We start from the raw sequence: 15,884 nt of genomic DNA, 5'->3' as shown, positions 1-15,884 counted from the left end.
AAATTTTTTTAAAAAAGGAAGCAAGGATAAACTTAATTTTATCCTTGAGTCACCAGTTTCTATTTACTGAAATGGAGAAAAATGAGGAGAGAGGAGATGTGTGCTTGCTTTGACAGGTGATCTTTGAAATGCCCTTTACTCATTCTGATGGAAATAGTGAGTAGGTTATTTAAATAGCATCTGGATTTCAACATAGGAAATAGGAACATAGGAATAGCAGAAGATTTTGTTTTGACTGTGTTGTTATGTTAATGTATTTTAAGGTATATATGTTTCAATATTTATTCTTAAAAATCTGAAATCAAAGTTAAAAAAAAAACGCAGATTATGTTTTTTGTACTCCTTAAAGCTACACTGTCAACCAAAATCCAAACCTGCCTGTGGTGTGTTATTATTTTTTTTTAAAGTATCATCCAAGAAAGTTGTCACTTATCCCATTCTACTATTTCTATAAGCAAACATTGATTGTTGAAAGTATCCATAGTACAAAATTTTCTTATATAGTAGTGGATAGAAGGTCATATATTTGTCCTATTACCATTATAAAAACACATAGTTAGACAAGATTTTTCATAGTGAGCAAGGATAAAGGTGAAAATACCCTTTAGTTTAGCAAATAGAAAAAATGTTTTCTTAAATGATCATTCTGCACCATTTTTGTTTAATTCAGAATGGGCAAGGTGAAATTTCCTTTCCACATTTAGCTAAAATCATCATTGGAATTTTTGTTATGTATGCATTAATTAATTTATTTAATTTTTACTGTCTTCTTATGGTTAGAAACTGTTCTGTCTGTTCATGGAGGATTTTCTTGCATGCTGCTTAAAATTATTTACCATCTTCTGACAATGTACACAAGTGCACAAGCTAAAAAATTTTTAATTAAATTTTATTTTATTTTAAAGTTGTGGAGTACAAGTCAGGATTGCGTACATAAACAGTTTAGATACAGGTGACGTTTGGGGCAATTTTATACAAAAATGTATCAGTCTGGTATAAAATTGATTACTCGAAATTATCCCTTAATATTGAAGTCAATTTTTACTATTTAGACTAATAGTGTGCTACCCTGAAGCATTGCAATACAATTTTTTGATGTATGAACTTTCTTAATTTTAACCCTAGAATCAAAAGATATATTTATAATTTCCACACGTACTGGTCATTAGATTATCTGAAGAGCTTTATAAAAATCCACATTCCCAGGTGTAGATCAACTGAACCAGAAAATCTGGGAGTGGTGCCAGGAATCAAAAAGTTTATGAAACAGCCTAAAGGAATCATATGGCGGTCTTCACTTGGAACTCATGAATACAAACTTCAAAAGTATGGTTTTAAATAACTAAAGTCAGTTACAGAAAAAGAGAGGGAGAGAAAGAGGAGGTAAGTGAGAATGAGAGTGTCAGCCTGACCTGTGGGTGCTCAGAGACACAAGTTATATAGGAATATACAGAAATAGATACTGATACACACACATATTTTTGTCGTTGTTGTTTTTGTTTTGGCAGAGTCCAGTATAGTGATGTCATATAGTAAATAAAACAACAACAAAAACTGAGAATTAATCATATGTCCTTTCAAGGGTTAATCTTTCTGCTTGTGTACACCTAAGCATGTCTATGTCAGTGGGTATCTTTCTTTTTCTTTTCTTTTTTTTTTTTTTTTTAGATTAGAAAGTATTGGTCTTTTTTTTTTTATTTAGAAAGTCAATTAGAGAAAGAGAGAGAAAAAGAGAGGCGATTCAGCTCTCCAAGGTAGGAGAGGGGGACCAAAGCTTAGGAAACATGGTGTAAGTCATAGGTCAAAGAGCACATGGCCATGCCAGAGTTTAGTAAAGCAGTGGCCAGTATCTTTCAACTAAGAGTTGTCCTTGGGATTAATGGGAAAAATGAGGTAACATCAAGCATCTTATGTCTTATACCGGTAGAGAGACCATGAGGAAGACAGACCTGGAATCTAAAAGTTCACCCCAAATAGTTTTTATGGAGTAGCTTGCTGGCTGAAGATATTTTAACATAATAATACAGAAAAAAAATCTCAGCAAGACTATCAATAGGAGGGTAATTGAATTGGTCTGTTTCTATTGTAATATTTAGTATGTACTTTTTACAATTTTGTGGAATATATATTCTTAGGAGATTGCTAATATCTAAGATATATTTGGGAATATAAATTTCTATCTTTTCACTCATGAAAGAAAAATCAGTTGTTGAAGAAATTCACTAAAAAGGTGTAAATTGAGTTTTTTTCTGACACCTTCCATCTCTCACAAACACATCCCCTCATGTTGTCACTGATGACTGAGGTCCCAACCCTTCCCAAGGTAAATATCACAAATACAAGTAGCTTTTCTCCATGCAATGGCATGATCATAGCTTACTGCAGCCTCAAACTTCTGGGCTCAAGTGATCCTTCCACCTCAGACTCCCAAAGTGCTGGGATTATAGGCAAGAGACAAAACATCGGCCTATAATATTTATTAGATAAAATATTTGGCATGACATCTTTCTTATTTTGGTATTATTGAAACATTAAAAATTTATGTATCATAAAATAAAAATTTCCTTTTTTACCCTAAATGAACATGAGAAAGAAGACATTCTATTTCAAAGGAAAGTAGTAACAGGAAAATGAGAATTAATGTATAATTGGAATGAATGAATGACTGGTAGAATCAACTTATGGCTAATTATATAGACATATACATATATGTGTATAAATTTATTGATGTATACTTAATGGCTAAAAATGACCAAAATACAAGTATATCTGAGTTCACCTACCTTAAGAACATCTCCTTGTGCTAAATGAAATGTTCTGGCTGAAATATTGATTCCCTTTCCTGCTTGAACCTGAATACTATAAATGCATTCGTGGTTGTTTTCATAGTTCAGTGGATAATTTGGAGAGAGCAAAATTCCTTCATTACTTGTTGCAGATGCACCACATTCAGCTGCAGGTAAAACAGAATATTGAAGTACAGTTTAATAGAAAGCATTATCATTTTCAAGTAATGTCATGTATGGAAGTGTAATGCATTTTATTTTATCTAAAGCCTAATAGGAAAATAACATACAGAATGGCGATGTGTTGTAAATGATATATTTTTTCCTCAAATAACACATGGGAAGAAAAGACCATGGCTCATGAAGGGGACACTTGTATATAAATAAAAATATACAATAGTTTCAATAATTTTCTCTGGATAAAATAATAGCATTGGAAAGAATGAGAGCAAAACACTTTTAAAGTGTATTTGGCATTTGTGGATATCTAATTCGTTTAATACATTTAAATTTATAATTTAACTCTTTAAAGTATAATAAAAGGCAAAGACATTTTCATTATGAATTATTCTAATTTTATTTTTTAACCTTTTAAAAATTAATTTGACATTTTTTCTCCTAATATTCAGCATTCCTATGATCAAAGAACTTCAGTATTAAAAAGGAAATCAAATACCATAGTGTCTTTGAAAATTGATATAATAGTAAAAACCCATTGGAAATAATAGTTAATCAGTAAGTGAAACAATTGGGTATTTTGGAAATTTTATCACCTTTCTCAAAAGATAGATTGGATTAAGTCACTCTCATAATAAATAAATGGTAATGCTAATCGTCCATGACTAATTTTGCAAAATTTGAGAAATTACCTGCCTAACCATGTAGGAAAAAGTAATAATTTCTCAACAAACTTAATTTAAATTTTATTTTAATTTACTATAATATAAAAAGTTTGTGGCAATATTGTAAAAGCAAGCAATAAATCTTTGTAATTCTTGATTATAATTCAGAAGTTCAATGAACTCAGCTTTCTATCTTATCTAATAACTTGCTTTGTATTACCAAACCATAAGGCAGGACAATTTATATTTTCTAAGATTTAACTAAAAAAGAAAAACAAGCAAGTTATTGTTTTCCAGAAAAAAGATTTTTAAAATAATTATTTACAGGAATAATCAGAGAAAGTAGACAACAAGGTGAAGAATAATGCACTGCTTTAACTTTTAAATGCTTAAACCTTAGCAAAATAAAGCAAAAGAAAAAGCCTAATGAGAAAATAAAAATGATCACAAAGAAGCAGTCAGTATAATACCAATATTGTGTGAAATAATAATGAAAGCTAACAATGTGATGCCAATAATCAATCACATAAGAAACTATAACACAATAGAGGAGTTCTCAAACTCTTTTTAAAGGAGAAAAATTACAAACTTCCAATATTGAGTTAAATTATTTTTATTTTAATGTTACTTAAACATGTTCAAATAAAAATAGATACGTTTTTATACTTCTGGCTGCATATAATTATAATACCAAAACCAAGTTTACAAATACAAGAACCAAATGACAAAAACACTAAAATTAAAAACAACAATATGTATCTGATGCTGCATAAGATTTTGTTTTCCTGAAATTAAGTCCCCCTTGGCAATGTGGATCAGGAACCAGTTGCTAGAGTGCAGGCTTTGCTACGTAGTTTGCTACGCCTTTAATTACTCTATACTGTGTAATGACTCAATTCTCCCTCATCTTATGCCTCTGTGAACTGCTGAGAAACTTTCATCTGCAAAGTACAATATGATACCACATGTCCTTCACTTAGTGAGAATCAATTCATTTTAAATCTGCCTAATTTCTTTCTCACTAGCCTATTTGAATCTAGGTATGCAAGTGGAGGAAGATGAAGGTAATCCAGATCATTCAGATGATATAGAATGTACATATATTTTTATCAACTAGATTATTTGGAAGCAAATACAAATAGTTCTCAATTGTTTCATAGATTAATGAAGTTTTGAAAACATATTCTTAGAAGCCAATTTGCAAAGTATTGATCCATTGATTAAGAGATAGGCATTAAAAGTCAGAGACGTAGGGTCAAAATTTAGCTCTATTCTCCTTAGTGGTATTGCTTTGGCAAGTTATTTATACTTTCTAAGTGTCAGTATTCTTATTATTACAATGAAAATGATAATACTCTTTTTCAGAGATATTTTGTTTGTTGTATGTATGTGTGTGTTAATAATATAAATAGACAATACATGTTGAACATTTAGCATGTTATTGACATACAAAAGCTCAATAAATTAAAGTTCTCATTATAAATATTTGAGTCTAAATACTAATTATGATATCATGTTATATGTACTAGAAAAGTTTATCCTTGATGTAACAAAATCTATCCAGGTGCAGAAAGACATTTATCTATAATAAGTCAGTGGACTTCTCCTAATTCTGGAAAATCATTTATGTTATTAAAACCACTTGTGTAAATTGAGTAAAATATTCCTCTCCTCCCAAAAAACAAAACCAAATGGTCAGTTTTTTCAACTGTCCTTTAAATGTGATAGTAATTTGTTATATTCTCAAGATTTGAATAGATAGTGCCTTCTTTCAGAAACATTATTATGTATAATTTCAAGAACATTTGTCTTTTATATTTTAGAAAACCTTTTGTTATATTTTACTATTTCAGTTGGTTTAAATTGGCTATAAATGATTTTCTACTTTGTAAAATACAATCAGAACTTAAACCAGAATGGAAAAATTAAGGAAGATAACTTAGATTAAATTATCACCTTTCTCATTTAATTATATAAGTTGTGGAAACCAATACAAAATGAAAATGCACTGCCCCATGTAGAAAAGTATTAAGAATCTTAGGAGAACAATAGAACATTAAACCAAGCACAGGGACTTTCTTAGCATGGAACGCTGGATTACTACATGGGTTTCACATTCATGAAGCTGACTCCGCATTTATTTCTCATGACAACCTAGCAAGGGAAAATTTCTTCTCTGTACTTTTAAAGATTAAGACACCAAAGTGAGATTTCTTGTTAAAATAAAACAAATGGTGCGCATCAGAACTGAGATTTACACTGTCATCTGTCACTGCCTATGGTGTTAAAACAGTGAATGCATACTTTCTCTTTCAGATTAAAATACTTTTTTTTTTTTTTTGGTGTGAAAGGAGGCATTGTTAATAATTATCCCAGACAAAAGGTGTAAATTGAGATTATTCTAGGTAAACTAGTACATAAGATCAGATCATTTTTCTTTTATACTTTAGCTGCTGCCCACACTATCTAACAGGCATTCTATTAAAAATTAGTAAGAATATTGTATTTTGGGCTGGAGTGTGTCCTGGGGGTAGAAACACATTCATACCACATATAATTTTAAAATATATATTCTATTACACATAATTTTAAGTGTTCAGAGTAATTATTTCATATCATGGGAAGATCGTAAAATAAAATCTGTTCAGAAAGTTCTACTTATATATGCAGAAAAATGTATGCATTTATTTTTTCAATAAGTGTTTTAGTAAAATTTCCTATTACCAGCAGGATAAGAAGGAACTTATTTAACCACAATACCAGACTCCAAGAGCTAGCTGATTAATAAATAATTTATTTTACGTGGAATTTCATCTTTGATTAAATATTTGAATGCAAAGTATACCAAACACTGGTTTTCAGTACTCTGTGGGACTCACATTTGTCCGGCACAAGCTCTCTTTCAGCGCTTGAGATATAGCAGTCTTGCTTGCCAACTGGATTTGAACAAGGCCTAATACTGAAATTAACAACAAGCGTCTCACAGTGTAACCAAATGCCCAATTCAAAAAATGAGCATGCTTTTAACTCTTCTCTGTAATAAGCTGACATAATGGTATTTTTCAAATGCAAATTTGATCTTCCTCTTTCTGCTTAAAATATACTCACCATCAGCAAGTCAAAGTCCAGAGAATATCACACAAGACCATTATACAATGTGACCCCAGTCCGCATTTACAGCTATTACCTACCCTTCTATCCCACAGATCTTGCATTTCAGCTATCCTAAACTGCTTACTGACCATTGGCCACAGTCTTACACTCTGAATTTTTAAATGTGCTGCTTTCCCTATACATAAGCACGACCTCTGGTCACAAGGGATGTGAATAAAGAACAAAAGACCTATAAAGGAGAAAATTATTGATATGGAATGAAACATGGTTATTTCTAGCACCTGGTGGCTGTGATGGTGTATGAAATAAAACAATGTCACATTAAAGTATCGAAAATCATTCTGCAAATAATAGTTGTGATTGCATGCTTATGGATGCTCAACAAAGGTATTATAACTTCAAGATTTTCATTGCATATAACATGAATAGCACAGCAAGTTTTTACAATGCATGTTTTAAAATTAGAAGATACATGTATTGGCAAACGGTGAATATTCTTGAAATATGTTAAAATTAATTGAGAAGAGTAATAAACAGCAGAATAGCGAATTCAAGAGAGGGGGAGGATGGTTAGTTGATTTTAGGAAGATGAAATATATATATATATATATAATCAACTACATGGGTAAAAGGAATTGAAGTACAGGAAGACCTAGAAATCCAATTGGCAAAGCCAAGCTGAAGAATTTATCTCCCAGCTGTAATGACATTTATGGATGCTGCTATCACTAAATAATCACAACTCTGAGACTCACTAGATCACAGCAAAGTCAAGGTTTTCAGGAAGGTTCTGGAACGACCAGCATATATGACATAATACATGTATGTGAAAAATTTTTCACAATAAAAATAAAGCCAGAACATTAATATAAACAGTTTATTTGCTTAACAGGATACCTTGACTGAGAATGTATTCTAGGATATTTGAAGTGGCTAGAGATAATAGAATGCACTGATTTGGAAAAACAAATTTATAAACAGACTCAAGAGATATGTTTTGAATCTTTATTACATACTGAATGGGAGGGTAGCTGAAACTTCAACAGAACTTACTTTCCAATGAAAAGTTTATCACATTGCCATTCAAATAAGCAAATAGTATGTGAAACAGTGTAACTGAGAGCCCTGGCCTGTCCTACGTGGTTAGGAATGACTCTCTGAAGGACAGCAATTTTAAAATAGCTCAGAAAATTAAGGGTGATAGAGGAAGGCATGTGAGGGGAAACAATCTTCCAAACAGAAGCAATATTTCTAAAAACATTATTGGCAGTAGGGTGGTGGTGGGTTCTGGAAACCGAAAGACCCAGTATGGAAAAAGCTTCCTTTGTGCAAGGTTGAGCTCGAGTCAATTTAGGTCTTTTAGAATGTTTACCTGGTGTAGGAGGGAAAAAAAAGTTATTTCTTGGGTAGGTATGAATGGAGAAGCCACGAAGTGTGAGCTGCTTGTTCTTGTGATAGGGAATACTTTACTTTTGTCTTTAAGGCTTGGAAAATTGGTTGCAGAATAGAAATAACAGAGAAGATTGAATTAACTGTGTTCATAAAACTTCTTGAGATTTTGGGTCAGACAACTATTGCTTCTGGATTCAGGGGTTGCAATATTTTCTGGGAATGAAGTAAGCACTCTTCTCTCAACCTTAGCATAAGCCCAGAACCTTGATTCCCTTGTGTCTTGCTCTAGAGATAATATTATGTTCTTGATAACTGATGCCACTATCTGATAAAGAATTCATTCGATAATAAGGATTCCCTGCAAAAATAATCAATGTAAAGCTATTAATTATTAATAATGTCTCCTCTCTTTAATTTGAACTGGAGGGTCATCTTTAAATCGTAAGAATTAATACTATGAAAACATTACCCAATTTAGCAAGATGTTAGGGAGATATTTTTGGAGAATGGGTCTTTAGTTCTTTTTATAGCATATAAGTATTTTTGAGCAATTTCTAGTTTACACACTGCATATGATGTTGACTTTTGTGAAAAACAAATCCTATCCACATAAGATATTTTTATTTAAACATACTGATTAAGAAATCTATTTGAGCTACTAATATGAAACCCTTTGCCAAATATGAAAATAATATGTTGATAAATGGGGCTCTAGCTGAATTGGAGGAGGAAAGAGATGTGTACTGGAATCTAGTGATAAGAGTCACTGCTACAGTGAAGAATTCACTAGAGCGGGGCTACCCATTGCATTTCAATTTTTTCATACTTACTGAAAAACAGGCAAATCCATGCATCATTAATCTCCATTACTAGGGTAAGAAAGTCTGGTAGCATCTATTGTGTGCATACAGTCATATTTTTAGATAAACTGGTAAAATGCTTTTCAGTAATTTGGCAGGGATATTTGAAAAATGTCTATGATCAGTGAAGTTTACAGTTATTTTTTTAAAATTTGAATTGCAATTGAATCTCTTCTTTTATGCTATTTTGAAAACACCACAGAATATTTTAAGACTATTTTGTGGAAGCAGTTAAAATAAACTTAGATTACTCAAAACGCCTAGGAAGCTTCCAAACATAAACGTATGGTATGCTAAATCAAATAAGATGTAGCATTAAACAGGAATACATTTTCCTTAAGTTTAATTATTACCAGAGAAAAAATAATGATAATATGTGATTTTTTCTCAGAAAGGAGCATGTGGGGATCAAACTCAAATCAGTCTTTTTTTTTTTTTTGCAGGTGAATTTACTTTTTTAAAATCAGCAAATTGAGCCAAATATGTTCCAAATATAATTTCCATTGTATTTTATTAAGTTAAGACACCACTGATGAAAATAGGTGTCTTTATTATGTGTCTCTTCAAGAAAAAAAAAAGCAAAAATGCTACCAGTAACCTATGGTGGTCATTGATTGTGAGATAAATATGAATTTCATAGATGTTAAATTTTTTGAAAGGGTATCTAAAATTTGTGAAATATGGTAAAATGTGTTAATGAGATTGATATTTTTTTGGAGAACTTTTCCTAATATGCCTTCTCAACTTGGAAGTATTAGTAACACTTTATTCTTCAAAAATTTTTAGTCAAAAATATTTTATTTTCTTAAATAGGTGTTTCAATACTTCTTGGACTGTAAGAAAGTGGTGGAAATTAGAGGGTAGCGAGGTATATTAATTTCCTTGTGCCACTACAGAGAACATGCGAATCCATTAGTGTTATTTGCATAAAGTCTAGTTTCTCCTTTCTTTTGTTCTTCATAGGCAAAAGTGGCACTTAACTGGCTTTCTCCTTTCAGCCTTTCTAAATACAATGCATGTATGTATCCATGTGCAAACTAGTGCTTATTAAAGTTATAAACAAATGAAGAGGTTTTTAAAAAAAATTTCTTTGGAGGAATTCACCTTAAGATTTGTTATTTATTCCTTTAAAATTTTATTTTCAATAATCATTTTGCCATGCAGGATTAAGGTAATCATTATTACCATGTAGAACTATTCTTTTGTGACTTGAAATTATATTTGAAGAACATACATTCAAACCTTTTTAAATCAAATAAACACTCTTCTGTTAAAAATATGGAGTGTTTTCTGTAACATTACCCTGTCTTTTCATTTTTTCTTTCCACAAAAATAAAAAATTTTTTTTTCAAAAACAAACTATTGAGGGTCTACTGTGCTAATGAGACAGGAGATAGGCAGGCAAACAGACACGCTGGTCCTCTGGTAACAATGATGTGAACTCCTGGCAGACCTCTCAGGCTCAGCATTGGTAATCAAGCTCCCTGTGAGCCTCTCAAGCAGGAGCTTAGGTACTCACTGCTGGGATGGAAAAGCAACCAATCAGCTCGCCATTAGGCCCCTACCTCCTGCCGATTAATACTTAATACTGACCAGAAAAGCTACAGTTTACAGATGGTGATAGCTAATCTGCTTGGACTTAGGGCTATATAAGCACCAGGTTTTCGGCCCCAGATGGGCAACGCTTTCGGGCCCCTCCCACTGTGGGAGCTTTTCTATCCTCTCAATAAATCGTGCTTTCTCATTTTCCAGCTGTCTGTGTCCCTCATTCTTCATGGACATGAGACAAGAACCTCGACCCTAAAGAGCTGCAACCTGAAGAGCTGCAGAAGATCGTCGGAACCGAAAAGCCATGCACCCTAGACGCTGGCTTGCCAGCTGCCAGATCTGGCTGAACCAGGAGAGCTGCTGGGAGAAGTCGAGACTTCAAAACTGAGACACCCCAGGGGGCTAGGTTTGCCAGCTCACCAATCCAGCAACACTCTCAGGGCTTGACTTGCCAGACCATTAGAGCTGACACTTCTGGGGTTAGGCTTACCAGCCCCTCGATGACCCTCTCTGGGACTTGGCTGGCTGACCCATTGAGCTGACACTCTCAGAGCCCAGACTGACCTGAAAAATCCGATTACTAAGATTAGTTACTCATTACACATAATGTTACTAATAAAAATAACTATGGCTATACCTGATACTACAATAGGTCTGGAGGATGAAGCCCTTGACTTCTTAAGACAGATACACTAGAAGAAAGACATACAAGGAGACTAGTGCATGCACTAATGTGTAGTCTGTGGTATGACACAAGCTTGTGCAATAGGCTGGGATGACAAAAATGAGGAAGCAACACCTTTAAAAGAAGCAGCAAGAGGAAGACTTCATGATTAGGTTAACCTTTATTTGAGTTCAAAAAGCAGTACCAAAGACAATACAAATATATGAAAAAGGGATTCCAGGCAGAGGGAATAGTGTGAATGAAAGCATACATAGGTAAACCAGATTGACATGGTTAGGAAAACCAGTAGTTGATACACTATTCTAAGACATTTGGACTTTATCTTGTGGGCAGTGAAGATTCATAGAAGAGTTTTAAAAATTCAGAAAATCCAGAAAAATTCAGTCTTTTTCTCCCCTCTGTCAGCGTTTCACTCTGTTTACCAGACTACAGTGCAATGGCATGATCACAACTCACCAGGGCCTCAATATCCTGGACTTAAATGATCCTTCTATCTCAGCCTGCAAAGTAGCTAGGACTACAGGCACATGCCACCCCACCCAGCCAATTTTTTGTAGAGATGAAGTCTTGCTATGTTATCTAGACTGGTCTTAGATATCTGTGTTTAAGTGATCCTCCCACTTCAGTCTCAAAAGTGCTGGGATTGCCGATGTAAGCCACTGTGCCTGGCCAAAAACTCAACTTTGATAAACCCACTGAGGAAATTCTATGAGGAACAGATGGTAGTCTTGGGTTACTAGAGGATAAAAACCTAGAAAAGACCATTGTAGTGTTTCCTATAGGAGATGATGAGAGGTTGAACTAAAGAAGAAGCGATGGGAAAGTAAAAGTTACAGAACTTGGAGACTAGTTGGATATTGAGGGCATGCAAAGAGGGAAAGGTAGAGAAGATGAGTGACTTTGAGTATAATGTTGATGAACTTATTTTTGTACATGATGAATTTGATATGTCTATGTGATATCAGGTAGAGTGCACCAACCATCTGGAATTATTTGTATCCATAGGAATGATTTTTCAAGACACAGACAAAAGGGTATATCCAAACACATACAGATTGAGAAGAGAAGTAAACTAAGACCAGGACACTAATATTCCCTTCTAACTTTATAACAGCCATGACACCATAGAAATATGCTCTCTGTAATCATCTGATTAAGTACCTAAAATTAATCTGAATCTTATACCACAGGTATTAGGGGTGCTCAAAACAAGTTTTCTGTTCATAGATTAAAATACCAATCTCAGTTTAAGTGAAAGCTTAATCAAGGTCTCTGGTGGGGCAGGGGAAGAGAGGCAGACACGAGCAGATAGCTTCTTCTTTGTGCATTTTCCTCTGCTACTTTAGAGTGAGCACTGTTCCCCTATTTTTTAAAAATGAAAACATAAGAAAGCAAATAAGGCAAACACAAACAGATTCTTAAATATTAGGCTGATTTTGTGATAATGAGAGATTCCAACTACCTAACCCAACAATGTAAGCTAGAGAAGAGAAAATATGAAAATCATAAGAAGAGTAGAGAGGTTGCAAACCACCATTTTATCAAAATTTAAAAAACTGAAGAGGGTAAGAACAGTTTGACTTTACCTGTGTCACCTCTCCCCCAAGGTGGCATAATGCAATAACAAGAGAGGCCCCCCAACCTGGTTTCTCCACATGGAAAGTCAGAACATAGTGAAGGACCACCTGGCTCCCCCAGTCATGGAGGATACTGCCCAGTAGGCCCTCTTCTTTCTTGCCTCATCTAGAATCCTGAGTTGGTTTACACTGCTCATTGATTGGAAAAGGCTGGGGAAGCAGGGAAGGGAGGCTGCAGAACCTACTGATTGCTCCATTGACTCATCATGGAGCCCACACCCATGAGGTATATGACACCTTGTCTGCAGAACCCCAGGTCATCAAGATGGAAAATCATCAGGAGACATTGCACTACAATATAGACCAAATGAACCTAACAACAAAACATTTCTTCCAACAGCAGTAGAATACACATTCTTCTTAAATACACGTGGAATAGTCTCCAGGACAGATCACTTGTTAGGCCATAAAACAAGTCTCAATAAATTTTTTAAAAATGAAATCATATCAAGGACCTTTTTTTTACCACAATGATATGAAACTAGAAATTGACAACAGGAGGAAAACTGGAAAATTCACAAATACTTGAAAATTAAAAAACATGCCTGTGAGCAATCAATGGGTTAAAGAAGAAATCATAAAGGAAATTTAAAACTATCTTGAGAAAAATGAAAAAGGAAACACAAAATACCAAAACATGAGGAGCCACAGTTCAAAATAGCTTTTAGTGATACATGTCTACCTGAATAAAAAGGAACAAAGAAGGAAAGGAAAAGGAAAGATTAACAACCTAACTTTACTCCTAAAGTCACTACAATATGCAATAAATAAATACTAAGCTAAAAGTTTTTAAAAGGAAGGGAATGACAAATATCAGAGCAGAAATAAATAACATAGATGCTAGGAAAACAATTGAAAAGACAAACAAAGCTAACAGTTGGTTATATGAAAAGATAAACAAAATTGATCAATCTAGACTATGGAAAAAAGAGAGATATGTCAAACAAATAAAACCATAAATGAAAGAGGTGGCATTAAAACAGCACAGAAATACAAAGGATCATAAGAGACCACTGTCAGAATTACACACCAACCAACTAGATAACTTAGAATAAGTGAATAAACTCCTAAAAACATACAACCTAAAAAGGCTGAATTATCAAGAAATATAAAATCTGAACAGACTAATAATGAGTATGGAATTTGAATCAGTAATTAAAAGTCTCCCATCAAAGAAAAACTCAGGACCTGATGGTTTCACTATTGATTCTTATCAGATATTTAAAGAATAATTAGTACCTCTCCTTGTCAGACTCTTCCAAAAAAACTGAAGAAGAAACACATCCAAATTTATTTTAGGAGTCCAGTATCTCCCTGATACTAAACGTAGACAAAGACATTACAAAAAAAGAGAAAAGTATAGACTAATATTTCTTATGAACATTAGTTCAAAAATCCTAAACAGAATTATAGCAAACCAAATTCAACAATGCCATGATCAAGTTGGATTTATTCCTGGAACACAAGGATGGTTTGCTTCATCATATGCAAATCAATAAATGTGATACACCACATTAGCAGAAGGAAAGACAAAATTATATAATTTTAATAGCTACAGAAAAAAATATTTGACAAAAATCAACATCCTTTCAAGAATACACTTAAAAAATAGGTACTAGAAGAAATAACCTCAACACAACAATGGCTATATATCACAAGCCCACACAGCTAACATCAAACTCAACAATGAAAACTGGAAATCTTTTCCTCTAAAATCAGGAACAAGACAAGGATGCCTACTCTTGTCCTCTCTATTAAACATAACACTGTAAATCTTAGCCAGAACAACTAGGCAAGAGAGAAAAACTAAAACTATGTGAATCAGAAAAGGAAGTTAGATTATTTCTGTTTGCAGGTGATATGCTCTTATATATAGAAGACTCTAAAGATTTCACCAAAAAAACTGTTAGAACTAAAAAAATGAATTCATAAGAGTTGCAGGATATAAAATAGCATACAAAAATAAGTTGCCTTTTAATACATTAACAAGGAACTGTTCAAAAAAATTAAGAAAACAATCCCATTGAAAACAACATCAAAAAGAATAAAATGCAGCCAGGCTCAGTGGCTCAGCCTGTAATCCTGCGCCTTTGGGAGGCTGAGGTGAGTGGAGTGCCTGAGCCCATGGGTTTGAGACCCGCCTGGGCAGCGAGACCTCATCTCTACAATAAGTCAAAAAAATCAGCTGGGCGTGGTAGCGCACCTGTAATTCTGGCTACTTGTAAGGCTGAGGCGGAAGGATTGCCGGAGCCCAGCAGGTCGAGGCTGCGGTGGCCGGGAGCAGCCACTGCACTCCAGTCTGGGCGACAGAGTGAGACTCCAAACTCAAAAAAAAAAAAAAGAATAAAATGCTTTGATATTTAACTAAAGAGGTAGAAAGTACACTGATAACCATAAAGCATTGATAAAAGAAATTGAAGCCACAAATAAGTAAAAAGATATTCTGTGTTCATGGGTTAGAAGAAATAATATTGTTTAAATATCCATATTCCCTAAAGAAATACACAGATTCAGTTTAATCGTTATCAAAATCACAATGGCATTTTTCACAGAATACAAAAAAAATCTGAAATTTATATAGAATCACAAAAGACTCCAAATAGCTGAACCAATCTGGAGCAAAAAGAATGGAGCTGGAGGCATCACACTTCCTGATTTCAAATTATATTACAAAACAGTAGTAATCAAAACGGTATGATACTGACATAAAAACAGACATATAACCAATAAAACAGAACAGAAATCCCTCAAATAAATCCAGGAATATAAGATCAACTAATATACAAAGTCTCTAAGAATATCCGATGGGAAAGGAGAGTCCATTCAATAAATTGTTAGGAAAACGGGATATCCACATGCAATAAAGTAAAATTAGATCCTTATCTCACACATATACGACAATCAACTCAAAATAGAGTAAAGACGTCAACATGAGACCTGAAATCTTAAAAATCCTAAAAGAAGCTGGGCTCGGTGGCTCACCCTGTAATCCCGCGCCTTTGGGAGGCTGAGGTGAGTGG

The 15,884-nt window shown here is 33.6% G+C and overlaps 1 protein-coding gene across 1 annotated transcript in view; it reads right to left on the bottom strand.

The window, feature by feature from the left end:
- The window catches only part of CSMD3 (CUB and Sushi multiple domains 3), a 509,139-nt gene that overhangs the window by 395,335 nt on the left and 97,920 nt on the right, over nt 1–15,884 (bottom strand). The window contains exon 12 of the mRNA XM_021706867.1: nt 2,784–2,953. Coding sequence (XP_021562542.1) covers nt 2,784–2,953 — 170 coding nt within the window. The remainder of the gene's footprint in view (nt 1–2,783; nt 2,954–15,884) is intronic.

The sequence above is a fragment of the Carlito syrichta genome, unplaced genomic scaffold (assembly GCF_000164805.1).
Source record: "Carlito syrichta isolate Samal-C Ts95f unplaced genomic scaffold, Tarsius_syrichta-2.0.1 Scaffold316182, whole genome shotgun sequence".
NCBI lineage: Eukaryota > Metazoa > Chordata > Mammalia > Primates > Tarsiidae > Carlito > Carlito syrichta.
The sequence above is the reverse complement of the archived record's forward strand: the minus strand, read 5'-3'. Positions and strand labels throughout refer to the sequence as shown.